Source organism: Homarus americanus, unplaced genomic scaffold (genome assembly GCF_018991925.1).
Source record: "Homarus americanus isolate GMGI-L3 unplaced genomic scaffold, GMGI_Hamer_2.0 scaffold74, whole genome shotgun sequence".
NCBI lineage: Eukaryota > Metazoa > Arthropoda > Malacostraca > Decapoda > Nephropidae > Homarus > Homarus americanus.
Genome location: NW_024716951.1, coordinates 934,465 through 951,772, shown reverse-complemented (window position 1 = coordinate 951,772; position 17,308 = coordinate 934,465). Strand labels below are relative to the sequence as shown.

Here is a 17,308-nt window from a genome sequence, read left to right as displayed (position 1 = left end):
AACCAAAATTCCGTTGTTCTTCTGAGGAAGGCCAATTCATGTATGTTTTTTTTACCAGTGTGTTTTATAAGAAATAAATCAATGAAGACATGTTCTGGTTTCACCCTTCTTTACCCTTATTGATCTGATCAATGGAAAACCTAACCCAATGCCTAGTCCGCTCTGCCCGCTACCTAACGAGCTACATGCTGTCCAGAGGGGGTCTGGTGGCAGCGACCCTTAGACATTAAGATAAGAGTTAAGTTATCCCCTTAGATTTAGTGACCCCAGTCTGGCAGTATAAATTGGTGGCTATAGCGGTGGGATGGTTTTTAATCATTGATCAAATCCGAGGGAATTGAAGTTGTGATTTAAAGTTGCAAGTATAGACAAGTATTTTAATGATGGATAATCTGATTTTTGAGTGATACTTGCAGGTGAATAACATTGATTTGAGTACAGAAATGTAAGAAGAATTTTTGAAAATTTATACAGTACTGAAGTCATGTGTGTCATTGTGTGTTTTGTGTTTGTGTTTTATCCAGTGTTAATATGTATTAATACTTGCAGAAGTTGTGGATTAACTTTGGTGACGTTGAGGTAAGGGAGTCCACACTGTGTCTGAGAAGTGTCTCAAGTGGTTCACCTATGGAATACCATAGGACTTTCGGTCTCCAGTTGATGTGAGTTATAATTTTTGGTGCCATGTTAAGAGGTTGCATAGTGTTGTATTATCCCATTGATCAATTAAGGTTGTAGTAGTACAGGAGAGTAGTTGTGTTAAGCGGTTCGTATTTGTCTTGGGCCGAGAGGTAGCACTTTAGGTCAAAATGGCTGAGTCAGTAGAAGTTTGGAGCAATAACCACTAAAGATACTTACATAATACAAAGACTGTACAGAGCTGTGCCTAAACCAATGCAGAGAGACTTGACCCCCTATATACAAGACTGCCGTACGTTGGATTCATTTGTAAGAATGTTAGAGCGAAGTAGGAGTGAATATCTGGGTGGGGATAGCAGGGACTTATATCACGTTAGACAATCCCGCCAAGAACAAGTACAACCCACGACAGACTTTGAAAATTATAGAGTTCGGGGAGACTACCATATGAACGAGACTGACGGAAGACGGGCTCAGAACACGAGGTGGAAGGAGAATAACACTCAAAATTGGACAGGGAATGAATGGTGTGGGTATTGTAGGAGGGATAGCCATAGCCCACATAATTGTCCCTCCAGGCCCAGGCCAGGTTCTTGTTATGCGTGCATGAGGATGAACTGTAGGAGTTTCTTTACCACTTGTCCAGGACGCCAGGCTAGGAATCACCCTTCGGGCCAATGACCACGACATCCGTCCACACCCAGTTCTCCATGTATTAAGTTACCTATATGTGGACATACTTGTCTAGCATTGGTTGATACGGGTAGTGAAGCTACTATCATTAAAGATAGCTTGGTTAGTGCCTTGAAGGTGGGGCCCATTAGGCCTTGTACCCAAAGATATGTAGCTATTAACGGGGAAGAGTTTAAGACCCTAGGCACTGTTGTCATCAGTGTACAGTTGTCCCGTAGGAAAAGAATCCGTCACCAAGCCGTAATAGTGGAAGATAACATGTTGGATACTGATGTATTATTGGGAGCAGACATTTTAGGCCGATTTGGAGTTTGGTGGCATCACGAAAAAAATCAGTTCAGTTGGGGGGGTCATAAACAAGTTTATTGGACACCAAGTCATGGAGGAAAGTTGCGAATGGTTGTCAAAGTCAAACAGTTCACGAAGGCTTCGATCTTATCTTCCCCCAAGAAGCTAACTAGCTTACACATTGATAGGAAGACTACAATAAGTGGGCACAGTTCTCAGATTAGGCCAGTTAAAGTGAAGGTAGGGGTAGGTCAGACCATAAGTATTAGATTTACGCATAAGGGGCTGAAACAACAACCGGATATGTGTGTGATAGTCCAAGATGATTCCTGTGTTTATGTTCCTATGAGTAATGTTTCAGAGCAGCCAGTTTGTTTGAGTCCGGGTGCGGTTTTAGGTGAATATGAAGTAGTTAATGATGAGGAATTCTGTTACTTTGATGATGAAGGGAATAATCTCGGAACTATCTCACACATTTATGAAGAGTTAGGTGAGGTAGGCCGGTCTGTAGACATACCCCTGTGCTCACCACATCACCTGGCCATACAGAGAGAAGATGATAAGAGGTCTAACAAAATCCCCTTAAGACTGACGCATGATGTGAAATTCCCAACTCAATGCTTACTTTGTAGGGGTATGGAAAATTCCCCAGTCCACAAAATTAGACGAGCTCAGGAAGTACTAAATTCTATGGTACCAGACTGTGATGAAGTGACACGTGGGGAAACTAGACAGGACAAATTAAAAGAGTTAATTAGGACCCAGCAATGGCCACACTTAGATAGGGACATGCGGACACAGTTGCAACAGGTGGTCATGAATCATGATGCGTTGTTTGTATTAGGTCCAAATGAAATAGGCACCATTAAGGGTTTGCCAGCTAACATCCCATTGGTTAATGAACAACCTGTAAGAGGACCTCAGTATAGGTATCCCGAGAAAGCCAAGGGTACTATTAAAGAAATGATGAGAGACATGAGAGATAGGGACATCATTGAACCATCAACCGCTGTCTGGCTATCACCTATCGTGTTAGTAACTAAACCTAATGGGTCGAAACGTATGTGCCTTGATTTCCGAGCAGTCAACAAACACCTGAAAATAGATATACAACCTTTGCCAAGATTGGATGAATTAGTTGAGAAGGCTGCCGGAAATAAATATTATGCCACCTTAGATTTGAAGGATGCTTACTATCAGGTAATTCTTGACCCCCACAGTAGAGATATAACCACCTTCAGCGATGGGTATAAGTTATGGCGGTTCAAACGCCTCCCTTTTGGTTTGTCAGCCAGCCCAGCCGTTTTTACGAGGGAAGTCAACAGGGTCTTAGCTCCTTTAGCAGAAGAAGATTGGGTCAGGAACTATCTAGATGATGTCATAGTGTGGGCTCCTGATTTCAATACCCTCATGGGCCGATTGGCTAAAGTATTTGACAGGTTTGTAAATATGGGAATCAAATTAAACCTATCTAAATGTCAGTTTGGTCAGAGACAAGTAAAATTCTTAGGACATATCGTTTCAGAGAAAGGCATTGAGCCGGATCCAGAGAATGTAAAAGCAGTAACAGACTGTAAACCACCCACTAATGTCAAACAAGTCCGACAATTTTTAGGGATGTGCGGGTTTTATCGTAAGCATGTTTCAAATTTTGCTAAGATTGCATATCCTATCACAGAACTCACTAAGAAACAAGCTGCCTTTGCCTGGACAGCTGAATGCCAGACAGCTTTTGACACGTTAAAGCGGACATTAGCTTCCTTTCCAGTACTAGTAAAAGTGGACATGGATAAACCATTTGAGCTACACAGTGACGCAAGTAATTTCTGTGTAGGAGCCTCACTAAATCAATTACAGGATGACGGTTCTTTGCGTCCTGTTGGGTATTTCTCTCGGAAGCTAAAGCCCGCGGAAACACGGTATTCCACCACCGACCAAGAAGCATTGGGGATAGTGTTAGCCTGTAGATTTTTCCATCATTTTCTGTGGGGTTCCCAATTCACCATCAAGACTGACCACCAGCCGTTAACGTCTGTTTTTAACAAGAAAACTAAAAGTCAAAGAATGAATAGATGGATGTTGGAAATGAGGGATTACATATATAAGATAGAGTACAAACCTGGAAAGGCAAATCTAGTCGCGGACGCATTGAGTAGGCCGGTAGGGGCCCTAAGGAAGGTAGCCAGGAGTAGGATGGTAGGTCAGCTCCCTCAGCTAGATGGTTTAACGCCTCGGCAGTTAGGAATAGAACAAAGAAAAGACGAGAGGTGGGAAACACTGGCTAGTTATTTAGAAGGAGGACAGGTACCCAAACATAAATATCCAAAGACGACTATTGACAAATTTGAAGTCGCGGAGGGGGTATTGTATTTAGTAAAGGAACAAATTGACAAAGCATTGCTGTACTGCCTTGTAATACCTGATCATTTGCGTAAAGCAGCACTAGAGTGGGCACATAACAGAGAGGCCTCAGGTCACTTAGGACAGTGGAAGACTATAGCCAGAGTAGAAGGCCTTTTCTATTGGCCAAATTATCGCAGAGACTGTGTGAAATTTGTAGAATCATGTGAAGTGTGTCAAAGGTTCAAAGGGACGAAAGGGTTAGAACAGCAATGGCAGGGGATGTCAGAAGTAACTAAACCTTTGGAGAGAGTATCTGTGGACTTGACAGACTTACATAATAGTGCGAAGGGGTATCGCTATGTGTTGACCGTCATAGATCACTATTCTAGGTTTGTCAATTTCTACCCGTTGAGAACCAAATCCACTCAGGAAGTGACCAGGGAATTTAGTAAATTCATTCATGTCTTTGGGAGCCCTGGAGTAGTCATTGCAGATAATGGAGGGGAATTTACAGCAACCCAATTTAGAGAACTATGTAACGTAACTGGCATTAAGAACTATTTTACATTGCCTTACCACCCTAGAGGTAATAGTGTCACAGAGAGAATGCACAGGACCTTTAAAACAACACTTGCAATCATGTGTGAAGATAATCCACTTCAGTGGCCAAAATTTCTCAGTCCCGTGCAGTCGGCTCTGAACACGTCTGTCCATGCCACAACTGGAGTACAGCCTCATTTTGCTTTCTTTTCAAGGCATGTACAAAGACAAGTAGGAATTGACTTACCTATAATAGAGAGTGAGAGCAGTCAAGAGTTGAAAGAAGCCCATAGGTTGATAAAAGAGGTGTCTGCCAGGATGTCGCGAGAGACCAGAGAGAGAGCAAATAGATCAAGAACGAACCAAACTATGCAGTTAGGAGAAACAGTATGGGTGAGGAATGAATGGCCCACCCCTGGGACCATTAGGAAGTTGAATACCAAGTGGAAGGGTCCGTACACTATAACAGAAATTATACGAGATGGTGCCGCATATGAGTTGACTAACCCCTTGGATGAAAGTGAGGTAATAAAGAGAGCGGCTGAGAAAGTAAAGAGGTATGTAAGTAGAGACATGTTTGTTCAGCTGAATGAGCCCTTACTTCCACCCTGTGATTCTTCCTCGGACTCGGGGTCAGACGAAACAGATGAGGAAAGTGATGACGGAAATGCGGAAGGTCAACCTGCAAGTAGATTCCCTGTGAGGCAGAGGAGACCAGTAGTTAGAATGGATTTGTAGGAAATCTAGTTCCAGAATGTTGCTTCAATTGAATATTATTGGCTTTCCAGTTGTTAGGTTGATTTGTTGAATTATAAAGTCTTGGGCAGGGGAGACAGTTGCTCGGATGGTTTGTCGGGATGCTTTTTGAAGATCAACTATGAGTAGTGGTCTCTATATTGTCAGAATGTTTTTTTTGGGTTGTTGACTTCGTCAGTCGTACTGAAGTCACCCCAACATTATAAATCCCAGTTCTGAGGAACTGAAGTCCGGAGGTCCAGTTGCTGCCTATGTTGTTGAAAGAAAAAATCTCAGTTTATGTGTGTCAAAGTTTTGTGGGTTGTTGACTTCGTCAGTCGTACTGAAGTCACCCCAACATTATAAATCCCAGTTCTGAGGAACTGAAGTCCGGAGGTCCAGTTGCTGCCTATGTTGTTGAAAGAAAAAATCTCAGTTTATGTGTGTCGGAAGTTTTGTTTGGGTTGTTGACTCGCTCCGGGTGAGGGAGTCACCCCGACCTTCAAATGCCAGTTCGGTTGAACTGTGAGATAGAAAATACGGGTTTTGTGTTATGAGCCCCAAGGTGTATGTCTAGAACCATGGTTTTGGTGTTGAAAAGGTGAATTATTATTGAAAGGAAGTAGTAATCTGAGGAAGTGTCTGATGTAACTAATTCCCCATTCATAGACAAGAATTTACATTCCTTAGGATATGTAATTTCATGCAGAGAACTTTTGTTGTAGATGTAATGTCAAAGAGTCACTGTTTATGTGCTGGTGCCAAAAGTAGGTTGAGGTATTACGCTGATGAACTGTTAAGGGAATGTTCCCTATACTATATTGTACTGAGATAAGAATTGATAAGTTGTGGTCTGTATAGGTAACGGAGACTCGAGTATGAAAAGTTTGTCTCCTTATAATTTTCTCTTTACTGATATATTGTATACCGAACTAGCAGGATTGTAAACGGTTGTCTGATGTATATGGTAGCGGAGAAGCTCGTAGGAAACGTTTAAGTCTCCTTATGTTTTGTGTGTTGGATTAAGGTACTCTAATCATGAACGGTTAGGATGTTGTAAAATGTATGTACACTACAGCGTTAGTGCTTTGCATATTATTTCGCATAATATGAATCTTTGGGAGGGGAAGGCTATGTACTGCGCACATCATTGTCATCCCTAAAAATCCCATCTAATTCATATTACGCTACATAACATTCAAATGCACAGCGCTTGTAGAACCCCAGAAAACGGGAAACATTGAGAAAGGACAACTCACCTACTCAAGGTTCCTAGACCAGGTGTGGTATTGTACCCAGGTATAATTATATCATATCAAGTGTATGTATTCATAGCATTAAGGATCACTCAGGGTAGGCATAAGATGAATGTTAAAGTCCAGTTGAGCCGGACTAGGGTACTGTAAGACTAAGTGTGGAGCAGGGTTTGAAGGTCCTACTATTTACGTCTGTGAGCGTGTAGCGAACCTAACTCCAACAGATATCATATGAAAATACATGAGAACAATGATCTGGAAAAAGGATAAATGTATCAGGACTATGTGAGGTGTTGACAGTGATCTAGAAACTATACTGGAAAGGAAATATCGTGTATGCGTCGGTATGAATTTAATACACCTCGTAGCCTCACGTGACATATACCCACGACAGGTACAGTGATCAGAGAACCTCATGTCTGTGTTCAAATAGTGCACTGTGTGAGAGGAGGATCCCTCATTACAGTTTTTAAGTGAAGTTGATACACCCCCGCCATGATCATTCGGCTTTTGTTTCAAGGCGCGTCATGTACCCGCCTCAGATGCCCGTTGATATTAAAATCCCAGGCATTTAACCAAGCACTAGCAAACCAAGACCTGACCTTAGTGTGTAATTTAGGATTAATATATGTGTTTATAAGAAATGAGTGACAATATACCGTAAAGTGTTCAGGTGAGAACCATAAGAAACAAAAGTGTAAATTGAGGATTGGAAACGGTAGGCCTATGTGACGAGAAGCGGCGGGAAGCCGGCCTTAGTCTTTCCCGTTCTGCCGTCACCACAGGTCAGTGCCCTAGCGGGCTATATCCCGCCCTACAATTAAGGTTGATAAATAACAGTTACTACAGTTTAAAGCTTTGCCGGATATATAAGTGTGATAGGGATGTGTTAAGGGATGGGATAACCGCCCGTCAGGCATTATTGCTTAGTCTTTCCCGTTCTGCCGTCACCACAGGTGCCACGTGGTTGGGGTATCTTGCCGCCCGGCCGCCATTGTCTCCTGGAGCGCCACACCAGGTGGGGAATTACTCCCCACTATACCAGTCCACTATGAACCGGTGGATTCCCAGCGCACCACTCCACATGAATAGTCACAACTAAGGAGACCGTGAGAAACTGCGGTCGTCACTTGGAGCGACCTATAATACCAGGCGTAGAAATAGTGCTGGTATGTCTCTAGGTGAAGCCCTCGTCCTTACCCACCGAGGGCGGTGTGCGAACGAGGGGCCCGTTGTGTAGACCTAAAAGTCACAAGGAGTCACATACTTGCAGGTATGGAGTGTAACAGGTGTGTTGCGATGGTGCTACTATGTATGATAACCGACGGTGCTACAAGCCACACCAGTGGAACAGTCTGATGTGTTAAGGGATATTGTAAGAAGGAACGACCGAGATACGGCGTTCACCGATTGTTGTGCAATAAGTGGGTGGATGACCCGCCAGTAATGTAGGAGTCTGGGGCCCAGTTGGGTAACCAAAATTCCGTTGTTCTTCTGAGGAAGGCCAATTCATGTATGTTTTTTTTACCAGTGTGTTTTATAAGAAATAAATCAATGAAGACATGTTCTGGTTTCACCCTTCTTTACCCTTATTGATCTGATCAATGGAAAACCTAACCCAATGCCTAGTCCGCTCTGCCCGCTACCTAACGAGCTACATGCTGTCCAGAGGGGGTCTGGTGGCAGCGACCCTTAGACATTAAGATTAGAGTTAAGTTATCCCCTTAGATTTAGTGACCCCAGTCTGGCAGTATACCAATGCCTTCTCTTCTTCCTTCTCCTCCACCCCCATTCTAAATCCCATCATCATCATCACCCGGGAGCCTTCTACATACACACCTCAAAGTAAGTGAACTTTTCTACCATTTTTGTTGAATTTAGGAAATTTTCGGTGAGCTGGAACCAATTACCCAAAAACCCATTGAAACAATGGTTTCGGTTAACGAACTTTTCGGTTAACGAACGACCATCTGGAACGGATTGAGTTCGTTAACGGAGGGGTCACTGTATATAATTTTGAGAAAGGGTGTATTACATTCTAACATAAACGTCAATATATTTTTTTTTATAAAACCATGTATTTACATATACTGTACACTTGTACAGTATACATAATCAAAGATGCAATGAACAACTTATAATCTAAAGAACATATACATCTTAGAAAAAGCCATATTTGCATTATAAAATACTTTATGATTTTCTAACTAGCAAATATGAAAACTATGACTTTTACATAAAACATTGCACAAATCAACCCTTATACTAGCCTCTGTCTTATAGGCAGAAGTATTTACATAAATGTGGGTTAATTACATTGCACTTGTATAACTATCATCCCCTGTAACTTTCCACTAGCTATAAGGTTCATGTTCAGAGCACGTGATAAAGTGTGTCCACGGGAAGTCACGTCACTTAGTGCTGAGCTAAGGGATAAGTATCCGGCTCCCTGGCCACCTATTGCGGGCAGTAGTTTGATAACCCTGACGAGAGGAAGACGTTGACGTGATTTCGTCTTACCTAGAGGGAGGACGTCGGATATATTTCCATTCTCCCTCGAGGGTTCCTACTCAAGTTCACTCCCATATCAATCTGAGGTATTTTAGAAGAGCTACTTTAAGATAGGCTCTATCCTCATTTATCACTCATAGCTACAGTGATTAAGTTACGGTGATAATCCTTTTTGAAAGTGCACTGTAACAGGCCAAGTTTTCTCTTTTTATATTTTACCATCCAGATATCCTTTTCTGTTGTGATTCTTCAATTCTTTAGTTATAAGTATACTTTAGATTCTTATACAAGTGTATTTATTTAATAATTTCTATGATGTGTCGTTAGTTCCACCATGTACATATATGTCTTATCTGTCTTTCCTTGTACTTCCAAGTCTTTCATTTCTTTCATATATATTATATTCTCAGTTTCAATGTTCTTATCTTTCGGGAGTATACTTTGTTTTATGTCTATTCTTATACATGGGTTAGTCTGGGGAACGTATTTTGGTAGGAGTGAAGTGGTTTGTTCGGTAACAGGAGGAGAGGAGGTGGTCCCAGACATTGATTTCCAAGTGGATATCCCCATAAAAATCTGTAATTCCAGTATATTGTGTGACCCTACCTCTAAAGTATCCCATCTTTCACAACAGCAGTCTCAGGATGTGGTGCAACTGCTGTAGGAGTTCAAGCCACTCTTCGACGATGTGCCACACCAGTGTTCTCTGCTGGAGCACGACCTAGTACTGCTGCCTGACACATCTCCCATCAAGCAAGCACACTACCGAATGAGCCCTGATAAGCGGGAGAAGCTGAAGCAGGAGGTGGAGTATCTGCTGGAACATGACCTAGTGGAGAGCAGTAGCAGTGCATGGGCGTCACCTTGTGTGCTGGTGCCTAAACCTGACGGAAGTGCCCGCATGTGTACTGACTACAGGAATGTCAACCTGGTGACATGTGCTGATGCATATCCATTGCCGCGCATCGACGACGTCATCGATATTGTGGGTTGAGCATCATTTGTCACCAAGCTGGATCTTCTCAAAGGCTACTACCAAATCAAACTCTCGGAAGAAGCAAAGCAGATTTCAGCTTTTGTCACTGCGGAGGGGCTGTGGCAATACAAAGTTATGCCCTTCGGCCTCATAGGAGCACTAGCAACATTTCAGCGAGCGATGCATATAGTGACATCAGGCCTGCCTGGAGTGTACGCCTATCTAGATGATCTGGTCGTCGTCGGTGACACATGGGTACAACACATTGGCCGACTCCGTGAACTCTTCAATCGTCTAACAGAGTTCAACTTCACCGTAAACCTACCTAAGAGTGAATTCGGACATGCCACCTTAATCTTCTTGGTCATGTCATTGGACAAGGGAAAATTGCTCCAATTGATGCCAAGGTTGCCGATATTCTCAGTCTACCCGCACCTCACAATCGAAAGGCTCTCAGAAGATTTCTCTGGATGGTTGGATTCTACAGGAGGTTTTGTAAAAATTTTGCCAGGGTGGTCACTCCCATGACAGATTTGGTCACCCCACAAAGAAAATTGTGTGGACTGATGAATGCCAGACAGCATTCGAAAAGGTTCGTGGGTTGTTGGCGACGGCACCTGTACTGCAACTCCCAGTACAATCGGATGCATGTGACACAGGAGTTGGTGCTGTGTTAATGCAAAAAGGGAAAGATGGAATATTGCACCTGAACGGTTATTTCTCGGTCAAACTGAAAAAGCAGCAACGTGGATATGCCACAATAGAAAAAGAAGCATTGGCCCTTTTGTTAGCTCTGGAAAAGTTTGAGGTGTATGTAATTGGATCACCTTACCCAGTGATAGTTTATACAGATCATAATCCACTTCAGTTTGTTCATAATATGAGAAATAAGAATCAAAGACTGTTATGGTGGTCATTAGCTCTTCAACCCTATATTTTAGAAATTGCCGACATTCTATCTCGTGTTGAGTAAAAGTTTATTCAGAGCTTCTTAAACTTTTAAATTAAGGGGGGAGAGGTTACGAGTGTCGGAATAAGAACCAATGAAAAGATTACTGGTCGGCATATGAACTTCAACTGATTCGTTGTGTACACACTGAAGCGGTTAAAATTTAGATATTATATGTTATACTTGAAATGTAGTAACATTAGTTTCAATGTGTTAGGTAAAACAAAGTAATGTTTATTGTATTAGTCTCGAATACTAATGAATGAGTGAGCGTTTGATAGCTATTTGTGGATTCATTTCCGCCCACCTCTGCTCGCTCTGTTTAACTCTCAGACCCTGGTGGCTTTAGTATTGGGCTGGCAGTTGTAAGATAAGTATCTCCTCTCCTATTGTATATTTCTAGTGGTATACCGTGTTAACCTTGCTCGACTTTTAAGAACACCAAGTATTATATAGTGGTTTATACGTGAGACTGTGGGTAGTCACATTTTAGAATTCAACGGTAAATAACTTACTTGTTTGTGAGTTACGTGTGTTGGATAACCACGTTGTTCAGGGTAGTGTCTAGACTAAATAAATGTTTAATCAGTACTTTGATGTTTGTTATTTCGTCACTTGGTTGAGTTGTTTATTTGTTCAGATTTAATTTGTATTTATTTATTTTTGTGCATACGGATATACTTGTTTTATTGTTTGTTTGTTTGTTAATATGTTTTGTAATTAAAGCCACTGCATGAATTTCAATATACCCCATAGTAATGAGGTGATAATTTGGTAGGATCTATTCCTGGACCTATAATACAAAGTGTAATTTGTGATATTGTTACACCTTAAGAAGTCCAAGGCTCGTAACCAAATTGGCGACTATGCCAGGATAGATCCCTTTTCACTCGTTATCTATTGGGAATATTTAAATATAGATATTCTTTATTGATTAATCATGGCTACTTTTGATGTGGAGGAGTTTGTTGAAAATCCATCCGTGGAAATGTTGAAAGACAGTGTGTTAAGAAAGGATGATTGGATAAAACTTGCTGATACATATGAAATTGAGTATCGACGTAGTCAAAGAAAGTCTGAAATTCAAAGTGCAGTACTAACTGAAGAGGTGCTACCGAAGGGGGCACTGACTTTGCGTTCATTTGACCCCAGGGAAGCTGTAGAGATCAGAGAGTTAGAAATGGAGCACGAGTTGGCTTTGAAGGAAAGAGAAGAAAGGGAAAGAGTGTGTGAAAGGCAGCATGAATTAGCATATGCACAGGTTAGCAGTAGAAGACAAGACTTACAGGCATTGTCTTTAGAATCTGAGACAAAATTGTTTTTTGTGACAAAACATTTGAGACTTGTGCCTGCTTTTGACGAGGAGGACCCAGAAAGTTTTTCATGCAGTTTGAGAAAATTTCAAAGTCTTTTCAGTGTCCTGAAGAGTCGTGGATTGCTATGCTTCAAAGGGTGTTCACTGGGTCAGCTCGTTCAGCATTTCTGTCTTTGTCGAATGAAGTTTTTCGTATTTATAAGTTAGTGAAAGAGGAAATTCTTAAGGCATATGAACTCATTCCTGAAACATATAGAGTGAAATTTAGAACTATGAGAAAGACTGATGTACAGTCGTATATAGAATTTGTTTATTCATTGAGTAAAATGTGTAGAAGGTGGATAAAGTCTGGCAAGGTAGAAACTTTTGAGGAACTTGTTGAGTTGATGATTTTAGAACAGTTCAAAAGAGCCACTCCAAGAGATATACAATTGTACTTAGGAGAGAGAGATATTAGTAATGTTCATAAAGCTGCTGCATTAGCTGATAGCTATGCCCTTACTCACAAAATGCATCCTGTTAAATCTCAAAATCATTCAGGTGGAAAGGGTTTTGTAACCAAGGAAAAGGGTGGTAGGCAGGATAGTAGTATTACGTCTTCTAGTAAAGTAAATTTTCGTGGAAACTCAGGTGAGCTTTCCAAGACCTATGCCAAGACTAAATCATTTGTCTGTTTTTACTGTAAGAAACCAGGTCATGTGATTGCAAATTACCCTAAATTGGAAGCAAAGAAGGAAGAGCCAGTGCTCTCATTCGAACCTCTGGAAAAGTTTGACAAAACTTTAGTAAGAAATCGCCCAAAGGAGGATTCTTTTGAACCTTTCATGTTTGAAGGTTCAGTTGCAGTTGAAGAATCAGATGATCAGTACCCTGCGAAGATTTTGCGTAACACTGGTGCTTCTCACAGTATTCTGTTGAAAGGATCTGTTCCCTGTGTGGAAGATTCCTATACTGGAGAGCATTTGGTGCTTAAGGGTGTCATTGGAGTGATCACTTCCTTTGTGTAGGGTGTTTTTGAGAACTCCACTTGTGACTGGTTGGGTGACTATTGGTGTTCAAGATTCTCTTCCTGTGACAGGGGTTACTTTTTTGCTGGGTAATGTTATTGCAGGAGCCAGCGTGGTGCCAGATCCTGTGGTATCTTCGACTCCTACAGTGGAGAATAATACTGGTTTAATTGAAGAAGAATACCCTGATTTATTTCCTTTATGTGCAGTTACAAGGAGCCAGACTCTTCGGAATAAGGTACAGACCGTTCCTTCTGTTGACCCTAAGCTTTGTATTGCTGATAGTAGTACACCTGGCAATGATGAAAATGATTTAGGTATTGAGAATCTGTTAGACAGTCAGGATGATTCATTTAATAGTGACATTGGTGGGAGAGATGTGAGTGAAGCTAAAGATTCAGTTAACATTCATTCCCCAAAATCTGAAGCTGATCTCTCTTCTGGTGACAACATTGCCATTCAGAAAATACCTGTCACTAGGGAAAAACTGATAGATGATCAGCAGAGTGACTCCGAATTACCTGAACTATGTAGGAAGGCTGTGGATATGGAAGAAGCGGCTCGCTTGCCTGTTTGTTACTACATGGATTCAGGGTTACTTATGAGGAAGTTCAGATCTGTATCTGATCCTGCTGATGAGTGAAATGCTGTGCATCAGGTTTTGATTCCCAGATGTCACAGGGGAGAAATCTTGAAATTAGCACACGACTTTTTGGGAGGACATTTAGGAGTTAGGAAAACATACAAAAAGATTTTGTCGCATCTTTACTGGCCTGGAATGAAAGGTGATGTTGCCAGATACTGTAGAACTTGCCATGAATGTCAGTTGGCTGGTAAACCGAATCAGGTTATAAAACCTGCTCCCCTAAAACCCATTCCTGTGGTAGATGAGCCATTTAGCAGGGTTATAATTGATTGTGTAGGTCCTCTCCTAAAAACTCGATGTGGCCACCAATATTTGTTAACAATCATGTGTACTACCACCAGGTACCCAGAGGCTATACCATTGAGAAACATCAAAGCAAAGAGTGTGGTAAAGGCTCTGACTAACTTTTTCACTAAATGTGGCATTCCTAGAGTTGTACAGTCGGATCAGGGTACTAATTTCACTTCTTTCCTTTTCCAGCAGATGATGAATGAATTGGGTATTAAGCAATACTTAGCTTCTGCGTACCACCCTCAAATCCAAGGTGCCCTAGAGAGATTCCACCAGACTTTTAGATCTATGCTTAGGAAATACTGTATGGAGTATGGAGTTTGCCATAAGAGAGAGTCCCCAACATTCCCTAGGATTCAGTCCCTTTGAAATGATTTTTGGTCATGCTGTAAGAGGTCCTATAACTGTGTTGAAGGAAAGATGGATAAGTAATCTAATAAAAGTCCCTTTGTCAGTGTATGTAAAGAAGTTTAAAGAGAAACTGAAGAGAGTAGGTGAGATTGCTCGTGAAAATCTGTCAGAAGTACAGGAGAAAATGAAAAAGCAATATGATGAGCATTGTCAAGCTAGAGAATTTAAGCCTGGAGATAGGATTTTAGCACTTATAACCCTGTATAGAAATCCCCTTCAAGCTAAATATGAGAGTCCATTCACTATAGTCAAGAAATTAAATGACCTCAACTATGTCATAGCGACTGTAGGTAAAAGAAAATTGGAGAGTTTGACTCATATCAGCAGGTTGAAACCGTATTTTGGTAGGAGTGAAGTGGTTTGTTCAGTAACAGGAGGAGAGGAGGTGGTCCCAGATACTGATTTCCAAGTGGATATCTCCATAAAAATCTGTAATTCCAGTATATTGTGTGACCCCACCTCTAAAGTATCCCATCTTTCACATCAACAGTCTCAGGATGTGGTGCAACTGCTGCAGGAGTTCAAGCCACTCTTCGACGATGTGCCACACCAGTGTTCTCTGCTGGAGCACGACCTAGTACTGCTGCCTGACACATCTCCCATCAAGCAAGCACACTACCGAATGAGCCCTGATAAGCGGGAGAAGCTGAAGCAGGAGGTGGAGTATCTGCTGGAACATGACCTAGTGGAGAGCAGTAGCAGTGCATGGGCGTCACCTTGTGTGCTGGTGCCTAAACCCGACGGAAGTGTCCGCATGTGTACTGACTACAAGAAGGTCAACCTGGTGACACGTACTGATGCATATCCATTGTCGCGCATCGACGACATCATCGATAGTGTGGGTCAAGCATCATTTGTCACCAAGCTGGATCTTCTCAAAGGCCACTACCAAATCAAACTCTCAGAAGAAGCAAAGCAGATTTCAGCTTTTGTCACTGCGGAGGGGCTGTGGCAATACAAAGTTATGCCCTTCGGCCTCAAAGGAGCACCAGCAACATTTCAGCAAGCGATGCATATACCCTGTTGTGACATCAGGCGTGCCTGGAGTGTACGCCTATCTAGATGATCTGGTCGTCGTCGGTGACACATGGGTACAACACATTGGCCGACTCCGTGAACTCTTCAATCGTCTAGCAGAGTTCAACTTCACCGTAAACCTACCCAAGAGTGAATTCGGACATGCCACCTTAATCTTCCTTGGTCATGTCATTGGACAAGGGAAAATTGCTCCAATTGATGCCAAAGTTGCCGATATTCTCAGTCTACCCGCACCTCGCAATTGAAAGGCTCTCAGAAGATTTCTCGGGATGGCTGGATTCTACAGGCGGTTTTGTCAAAATTTTGCCAGGGTGGTCACTCCCATGACAGATTTGGTCGGCCCAAAAAGATAGTTTGTGTGGACTGATGAATGCCAGACAGCATTCGAAAAGTTTGGCGACGGCACCTGTACTGCAACTCCCAGACTTTAAGAAACAGTTTGTGATACAATCGGATGCATGTGACACAGGAGTTGGTGCTGTGTTAATGCAAAAAGGAAAAGATGGAATATTGCACCCGAACTGTTATTTCTCGGCCAAACTGAAAAAGCATCAACGTGGATATGCCACAATAGAAAAAGAAGCATTGGCCCTTTTGTTAGCTCTGGAAAAGTTTGAGGTGTATGTAATTGGATCACCTTACCCAGTGATAGTTTATACAGATCATAATCCACTTCAGTTTGTTCATAATATGAGAAATAAGAATCAAAGACTGTTATGGTGGTCATTAGCTCTTCAACCCTATATTATAGAAATCAAACATAAAGGGCTGTGATAATATAATTGCCGACACTCTCGTGTTGAGTAAAAAAGTTTAGTCAGAGCTTCTTAAACTTTTAAATTAAAGGGGGAGATGTTACGAGTGAGAGTTCCATGGTTGGTTGTGGATTCCCAACGTGAACGTCTTTTGTTTGTGACCTCATTTCTGCCCGCTTCCATTCCCTTTGTTTACCGCCAGTATGGGGCCGGCAGTGATAAGTTAAGTACAGAGTATCTCCTTTCTTGTTGTCCAATATGTTTCTAGTGGTATAACGTGTAACCTTGCTCGACTTTTATAACACCAAGTAAAGTATTATTTGTGAAAGATTATTGTTAATCATATTTTAGAGTTCCACGGAAAATAACTTACTTGTTTATGAGGTTTCGTGTGGTGGCTAGACCACGTTGTTCATGGTACTAAATAAGTGTTTAGTCTTTACTTTTATGTTCATTATTTTGTCACTTGGTTGAGTCATTTATTTGATCAGATTTAATTTGTATTTGTTTATTTTTGTACATACTGATATATTTGTTTTATTGTTTGTTTGTTAATATATTATGTAATTAAAACTACTGCATGTATTTCAATATACTGTACCCCATAGTATTGAGGTGATGATTTTGGTGGGATCTATTCCTTGGACCTATAATACAAAGAGAAGTTGAATTGGTGATTTTGTTACACCCTAAGAGGCCAAGGGTCGTAATATATATATATATATATATATATATATATATATATATATATATATATATATATATATAAATTTTTCAGTAAATTAGATCATAGAAAATGGGAAATTCTGAGAAAAACAGGACATTTTTTAACAGAAACAAAGTTTTATCATAGAAAATGGGAAATATCTACTTTTCAGGAAAGTAGATCACAGAATTTTAAAAGTGTATTGTCAT

At 41.3% G+C, this 17,308-nt stretch overlaps 1 protein-coding gene across 2 annotated transcripts; it reads left to right on the top strand.

Moving 5' to 3' along the window:
- The first annotated feature begins 426 nt into the window (after positions 1-426).
- On the top strand, positions 427-13,361 carry LOC121858586. 2 transcript variants are annotated; one of them, XM_042355077.1, is made up of 2 exons: positions 427-662; positions 9,643-13,361. In XM_042355077.1, exon 2 carries the CDS (start codon positions 12,314-12,316, stop codon positions 13,250-13,252), a length of 939 nt encoding a protein of 312 aa, XP_042211011.1. In that variant the 5' UTR covers positions 427-662; positions 9,643-12,313; the 3' UTR covers positions 13,253-13,361. The 2 variants fall into 2 exon arrangements, with proteins under 2 accessions (XP_042211011.1, XP_042211010.1); XM_042355076.1 differs by having other exon boundaries at positions 9,640-13,361.
- Positions 13,362-17,308: the final 3,947 nt, after the last annotated feature.

Excerpts from the sequence above, each read along its gene's own strand:
- LOC121858586 (XM_042355077.1), top strand. The coding sequence starts at position 12,314 with ATGCAGTTTGAGAAAATTTCAAAGTCTTTTCAGTGTCCTGAAGAGTCG.